General features: G+C 38.3%; 1 protein-coding gene across 1 annotated transcript in view; it reads right to left on the bottom strand.

Annotated features, from left to right (window-relative positions):
- Positions 1–350: 350 nt before the first annotated feature.
- LOC119568174 (xaa-Pro aminopeptidase 1-like) overlaps positions 351–7,572 on the bottom strand; it is a 13,865-nt gene continuing 6,643 nt past the window's right edge. The window contains exons 4-13 of the mRNA XM_037916591.1: positions 7,229–7,452; positions 6,503–6,611; positions 6,182–6,378; positions 5,907–6,048; positions 5,256–5,382; positions 4,718–4,867; positions 4,327–4,456; positions 3,636–3,813; positions 3,270–3,470; positions 351–559 (exon numbers count right to left, since the gene is read on the bottom strand). Coding sequence (XP_037772519.1) covers positions 459–559; positions 3,270–3,470; positions 3,636–3,813; positions 4,327–4,456; positions 4,718–4,867; positions 5,256–5,382; positions 5,907–6,048; positions 6,182–6,378; positions 6,503–6,611; positions 7,229–7,452 — 1,559 coding nt within the window. The 3' untranslated portion in view covers positions 351–458. The remainder of the gene's footprint in view (positions 560–3,269; positions 3,471–3,635; positions 3,814–4,326; positions 4,457–4,717; positions 4,868–5,255; positions 5,383–5,906; positions 6,049–6,181; positions 6,379–6,502; positions 6,612–7,228; positions 7,453–7,572) is intronic.

Below are 7,572 nucleotides of genomic sequence, written 5' to 3'. Positions count from 1 at the left end.
CCATGCAAAATTAGTTGTCTAAAAAAGATAATATTGATCAGTTTTCAGATGTTTACTTTAATGTGTCACTGATAATGAAAATCTAAAACCTTATTGATTATTTTATTAAAAGAGCACATTCATATTTGTAAATTAGCACATCACACATTGTCTTCATCTGGAAACATCAAGAATCCTTGACATTTAACATGGCAGTGATAGGCAATATGTTCCAGTATATGTACCTAAAGGGAACCTGGTTCAGTTTCAATGCGCACCAATTTGTGTTAAAAGTAAAATATAATGAGTCTATCCCCAAACACTAAAATTAATCATTTAAAAAGCACAGTTAATTATTTCAAATTTTTAAAACCCCCTTTGGGCCCCTTTTTACTTTAGGTGCCAGTTTTTAAATCTCACTATATTTCCATAGTAAAAACATAGGAATCTGAAATCACTGATTCTTCATTTCATTTTTACTAGCCAATAGGCTGAGTTTCCCTTACAAGCCAATCATAAGCCTCCCTGTGTCCTTGCTCCAGCAAAAGTTTTCCAACCTTGTCCCGACATTTGATGGGATTGTTAGCCAATCATCTGTAAAGAAAAAACGCAATTCATGAAGAGTTAATAAAAAGAAAGAGAAGGAAGGAAAAGGGGAGAGAAGAAGAGGAGGGGGAGGAGAGAGAGGAGAGGGAGGGGAGAGAGAGGAGAGAGAGAGAGAGAGAGAGAGAGGGGAGAGAGAGAGGGGGAGGAGGGACAGGCAGAGGAAGAGCAGAGAGACAGAGAAGAGAGAGAGAGACAGAAAGAGAAGAGGGGAAAGAAGAGAGAGAGAGGAGAGAGAGAGAGAGAAATGTAGACAGAAAATATGAGGAGGGAGAAAAAGAAGAGAGAGAAAGAAGGAGAGAAAAGAGAAAAGGGGAAAGAAGGGGAAGTGAGAGAGGAGAGAGAGAAGAGAAGAGAGAAAAGAGAGGAATGAGGGGGAGAAAGAAGGGGAGAGAAAGAGAAGAGAAAAAAGGAAAAAGAAAAAAGGGAAAAAAGGAAAAAAGAGAGACTGACAGAGAAGGAGAGAGAGAGAGAGAGAGGAAGGAGAGAGAAAGGAGGGAGGAGGAGAGAGAGAGAGGAGAGAGAGAGGGGAGAAAAAGAGATGAGAGAGAATGGGAGAGAGAAAAAGAAGGAAGGAGAGAGAGAATGGGAGAGAGAGGAAGAGAGAAAGGAGAAGAGAGGGAGAGAGAAGGGAAGAGAGAGGGGAGAGAGAAGGGGAGGGGGGGGAGAGGAGAGAAGAAAGGAGAGAAAAGGGGGGAAAGAGGAGAGAGAGAGAGAGATAGGAAGGAGAGAGAGGGGGGGAGAAAAAAGGGGAGAGGGGGAGAAAAAAAAAGGGGAGAGAGGGAGGGGGGAGAGAGAGAGAAAAAGGGGGGAGAAAAAGAGAGAGAGAAAAGAAAGGGAGAGAAAGAGAGGGGGTAGAAAAGAAGGAGAGAGAGAAGGAAGAAGAATGGAAAGAGAGGAGAAAGAAAGAATGGAGAGAGAGAGAGAGGGAAGAGAAAAAATGGAGGGAAAAAGGGAAGAGAAAAAAGAAGGAGAGAGGGGGGAGAAAAAGGAGGAAAGGAGGAGGGGAAAAGAGAGAGAGAGAGAGAGAGAGAGAAAGAGGAGAGAGAGAAGGGGAGAGAGAGAGAGGAAGAGAAGAAAAGGAGAGATAGGAGAGAAAAGAAAGAGGGGGAGAGAGAGAAGAGTAAGGAAGGGAGAAAGAGAGAGAGAAGAGAAGGAGGAAGAAAAGAAGAGAGAGAAGTTTTGATTAGAGAAGAAAAGAAAATAGGAAAAGGGTAAGAAAGAAAAAAAGAGGAGAAAAAAGAAAAAAAAAAAAAATAAAGGGGGGGGGGGAAAAAAAAAAAAAAAATTTTTTTTTTTTTTTTTTTCTTTTTAAAAAAGGGGGGGGATGAGAGAGAGAGAGAGAGGGGAGGAGAGAGAGAGAGAAGGGAGAGAGAGAGAAGAGAGAGAGAGAGGGAGAGAAGGAGAAGAGAGGAGAGAGAAGGACGAGAGAGAAAGAAAGAAGGAGAGAAAGAGAGAAAAGGAGAAGAAGGAAGGAGGAAAGGAGAGAGAGAGAGAAAGAAAGGGGGAAAAGAGGAGGAGGAAGGGGAGGGAAGGAGAGAGGGGAAGAGAGGAGAGAGAGGGGAAGAGAAGGGGAAAAAGAAAGGAAGAGGGAGAGAAAAAAGAAAGAGGAAGGAAGAGGAAAAGGGGGGAGAGAAAGAAGAGAGAAAAGAAGGGGGGAGAGAGAGAGAAAAGAAAGGGGAAAAGAGAGAAGGGAGAGAGAAGGAATGGAGGAGAGAGAGATGGAAGAAAGAAGGGAGAGAGAGAGGGAAGAAGAAGGAAAAAGAGAGAGAAGAGGAGGGAAAGAAGGAAGGGGAGGGAAAGAGAAGAAGGAGAGGGAAAAAAGAGGGAGAGAAAGAATGAGAGAGGAGAGGGGAGAGAGAGAGAGAGAGAAGAAAAAGAGAGAGAGAGAGAGAATAGAGAGAGAGAGAGTGAAATAGAGAGAGAGAGAGAATAGAGAGAGAGGAGAGAATAGGGGAGAGAGAGGAAAGAGAGAGAATGAGAGAGAGAGAGAGAGAAGGGAAGAGAGAGAGGGGAGAGAGAGAACAGAGAGAGAGAGAATAGAGAGAGAGAGAGAGAATAGAGAGAGAGAGAGGAGAGAGAGAGAGAATTTTGAGAGAGAGAGAGAGAGAGAGAATTAAAGAAAGGAGAGAGAGAATAGGAGAGAGAGAGAGAGAGAAAGAGAGAGGGGAGAGAGAGAGAAGGGGAGAGAGAGAGAGAGAGAGAGAGTGCAGATAGATAGATAGATAGATAGATAGATAAAGAAAGAGAATGGGGATTATATGATAAAAATATATTATAATATATATATAATTTAAATTTTATAAGAGAGAGAGAGAGAGAGAGAGAGAGAGAGAGAGAGAGAGAGATGGAGAGGAGAGGAGAGAGGAGAGAGGGAGAGGAGAGAGGAGGAGGGAGAGAGAGAAGGAAGAAGACAGAGAGAGAATGGAGATAGATAGAGATAGATAGAGAGAAGAAAGGAGAGAGAAGAGAGAGTGGAGAAGATAGATAGAGAGAGAGAGAGCGAGAGAGAGAGGAGAGAAGATGAGAGAGAGAGAGAGAGAGAGGGAGAGAGAGAGAGAGAGAGAGAGAGAGAGAGAGAGAGAGAGAGAGAGAGAACATCTTATAGTTGTCTGAAGAACAAAACCCTTGATACTTATATGTCCTTTAAAAAAATATTTACATATACAAAAAAATAATAAAAAAGAAGGCACTTATTGTTATGTTATTCACCTCTTGTCTTGTTAGCATGGTTGGATCCACCAGCTTTGTCTGAATTGGGGCAAGAGTGACTGTCTTAAAGGTGAGGAACCCACGATCACGATGGTTGTGCGGAGTTTCAGCTTTCACAATGCGAACAATGTTTTCAATACGAATGCCAAATTTTCCATCCTCATAGTAGCCAGGTTCTGGAGCAGGAAGAGACATCTTTCAGCAATATGAGCAATTTTTTTATAATAAAAAAATCAAAAAAAGGGGGTTAAATAACATTAGCAGAGAACAGGCACTACCTAATGTACACCTATTTCACCTACAGCAAGAGCTTTCAACATAATACATTTGTCTCTACATACCATCAGAGAGGAACATGCCTTCTTGTAAGCCTGGGTCATCCGGGTATGACCGCCATGACACACCCATTGGCCCCTCGTGCACATTCAGGTACATCCCAATCCCATGCCCTGTTCCATGCCCATAGTCTAGGCCAACATCCCAAAGGGCCTTGCGGGCCAGGGTATCTAGACAGTTACCCTGGAGGGATTCAGAATACCAGTAATGTAGAAAGACACTAGATGTATGCCATATAATTTTCATACCAGAATAAGAAAGAAAATAAAACATTATATAGGGTATTTATATATAAATATAGGATAACAAAAAAATTGATAGAAAATTGTTAGGAAGGGAAATTTCAGTTGGATGATAGAATTGCACAAAATTCATCCTGAGCAGATTGTATGTACACATTTTTTCAAACCTGGCAATCCTACTAAACTAAATAAATACTTTCTAATATTTTTAAGGACAACCTTTGTACTCCTAAAATTTCCATATTTTCTATTATTCCTAAACTGAACAATGCTCAATTTGAGCTTATTTCAAAACACAAAGAATTATCTTTTATTGTTTAGTTTTTTTTTTTTATAGAAAATTTATCTAACAGAGAGAAACAATGTATCATTCTCCATTAATTTCCAAGGATTACCAAATATTTCAAGACTGTAATCCTTTCATATTTAAAAAAGAAACTTCACACATATTCACCTTGATTTTAGTTGGGAAGATGCAGGATGCCATGGCAATTTGCCCTTTCAGGACACGAGTGAAACACTCCTGCAAAAACTGGTCAGGTGTGCCGAAATGGAGCGTTCTTGTAACGTCTGTTGTTCCATCCCTGTATACATAATGTTAAAAGGATGGCAAATGACATGACAAGAAAATAAAGAGGGAAAGAAGCTAAGAAGGAAATTAATGTCAGATGTGGTTGAGGAGGAAAGAGAAAATGGATTTACAAAAAATAATAATTTTCTTATTTAGGTTAACTGTTAATCCCCTGCTCCATATTAACAAATCTCATGTGCCATAATATACACAATATTGTTATTTTCCTTAATCAATTAAATGTAAAGAGTAAAGCAATGAAAATGTTACCTACTTATACTGTCCCCCAGAATCGCAGAGATAAACCTCATCAGTAGTAATCTTCCTGTCAGTTTCAGGGGATGGAGAATAGTGGATTACTGCAGCATTGGGTCCAACTGATGAGATAGTAGAGAAACTGAGACCAACTAAGTTCTCCTGTTCTCTGTTGCAGAAGATGGAGAAAAAAATAATGAATACTGATACTGTAATGCAGTAGACCTATATGACAAATATTCAGCTCTGCTCTTGGTATCAGTTACAATCATTGTTAATGATACCTGAGGACAATTATATATCTTGAACTGTATTGCCCTTACAGAAGAGGGATCTCTCTATCTTTGTCAAAAAGATCAAGTTTTAAACTGCTTGCTGATGAATTCATAACAGTGTACAGAAACTTGAAATGGTAGCTGTGATACATATATATTGCAAGGAAATTTGCCAGATATGTATGGTATAATGTCCATAAAAATATATATACTGTGCAAGGAAATGAAGCAACACCTGGATAATCAAAATGATGATAGAAAAACCATGAAACAATATCTTACTCTCTAAATTTTTGAAGCTGGTCAGCTGCAGATATTTCAGTCTGAGTTCCTTTTGCTGCCTCCTTTTCAAGCCAAGAGAAATAAAGGCACAGTGCAGCTGCATCACGAATATGACACTCCTCCATTCCTGTAAATGGAAAAGTTATTGTGCTTATTCAAAATCTTCATCTCCAAAAATAAAGTAAGATATCAAGAACAGCTTCATTGGACAGTAATGCAAACTTAATTAACACAAACTATATATTACCTGAAGGACTTCTAGCACTTACAAAGCAATAAGACCTTACCATTAGCAATAACGGCAAGTGATGCTTCCACAAGATGAATGTCATGATTAAATCATCACCCACAGTTAACAGTCTTACAGTAAATATATGTTCCTGGATAGCCCATGTTCAAGCCTTCTTGAGACAAAAGGAAAGGAGAATAAGCAATCACTGCTATGTGGTAACCTCACTCCCAATCTGGTAACCTATTCTTGTCTATGAGAATGTCTGAGACACTGAGTTTTTTTTAAAGTTTCACTAACAACAAAGATCATAGTTCCTTGATGTGCAAAAATAACTATAACCAAATTCAATCCATTGTATTAAGTAATTAAATATACAATGGAGGTAAATCATGGAGAGTAAAGATATTCTGGCTGCTTACCTTTGATCTCAGTTTCATTCTTGATAGCTTTCATTATTGCTACTGGCGATAATTTTGTCAACCTCTTTTCCTTAGGCACCATTTGAGTTACAGCATAAGAAGTATGATTGGACACCCAAACCTTGCCACTCTGCACTGGGAGCTGCAATTCAAAATAAATAAAATGTCTACTTGAAACGGACTATTGTGTTCTCTGGATCATTCAATTGCTATAGAGATTTAGTAATCAATATGGATAATAAGCTTTGAGAAATGCTTAAATACATGACCCCTACCTGTTCACTAATAAATATAGCAAGCTCATCATATGGCTTGATCGTGACTTTCACTTCCTCAGCCTGGAGAGCTTCCTTTGCAGCTGTAGTCAGCTGAGATACATTAACAAATAAAAAGGCCTCTTTCTGTGTTACAACACCATAGGAGAAGAACACTGGATTGTACTCAATGTCAGAACCTCTCAGATTATACAGATCTGGAAGAAGATTAAAATAAAGAGATTTTATAAAATGACTTGGAGCAACTTCACGGACAGGCTTTGGTTTGGAATACATCACAACAACTGACAAGAGCTTAAAACTAGCAAAATAAATACTTACAAGCAACTTCATCTAAGGCAGTTATTATCATCATAGATGCATTTTCCTCCTCCAACTTTTCTCTAAGCTCCTCCACTTTCTCTGATAGACTCCTCCCAGTGTACTTAACCTAAAGAATCAATGCAAATTAATTTATCAGAAGTTTTCATATACACAAGATCAAGGGTCAAACGTGTGTGTGTGTGTGTGTGTGTGTGTGTGTACGTGCATGCGTGCGTGCGTGCGTGCGTGCGTCTGTATGTATGTATGTATGTATGTATGTATGTTTGTATGTATGTATGTATGTATGTATGTATGTATGTATGTATGTATGTATGTATGTATGTATGTATGTATGAATGTATGCATGTTTGTGTGTGTGTGTGTGTGTATATGTATATATATATATATATATATATATATATATATATATATATATATATAATATATATATATATATATATATATATATATATATATATATATATATATATATATATATATATATATATATATACATATATATATACACACATATATATACACACATATATATATACACACATATATATACACACACATATATATATGTATATACATAAATATAGAGAGAGATATAGATAGATAAAGATATAGAGATATATATATATATTTAAATTTCATATATATTTAAATATATTTAAATATGAATTTCTATACATGCATGCACATAAACATATATACATAGCAAAATCAGTTGCAACTTACCTCAAGAGGTACAATGGGCTTGGCGGGGCGTGCAGGCCGGTCATTCCAAACCAGGTCGACAAGATTCTCAGGGACAGGTATGACAACATGGCCTGCACCTTTCAGCTCCCTGGCAAGGTCACGCCACCATTCAGCCTCTAGGAGGTAAGGGTCCACGCCCACAGTGGAGCCCACGTGCAGGGTTTTGCTGAGCCACTTGGCTTCAGTTGGGGTGTTGGGGAGTCCTGCAGGGGATGTAAACTATGATGCTTTTATGTTTTTAAGAATTTCTATTTTAGAAGTTTTTGTGCAGAGTACCAATGCTTTTTCATCAGAAGTTATTCTCCTGGTCAAACACATGTACT

Source organism: Penaeus monodon, chromosome 43 (assembly GCF_015228065.2).
Source record: "Penaeus monodon isolate SGIC_2016 chromosome 43, NSTDA_Pmon_1, whole genome shotgun sequence".
In the NCBI taxonomy this organism is placed as follows: Eukaryota; Metazoa; Arthropoda; class Malacostraca; order Decapoda; family Penaeidae; genus Penaeus; species Penaeus monodon.
Note: the sequence above shows the minus strand (reverse complement) of the source record. Positions and strands in the feature narration are given on the sequence as shown.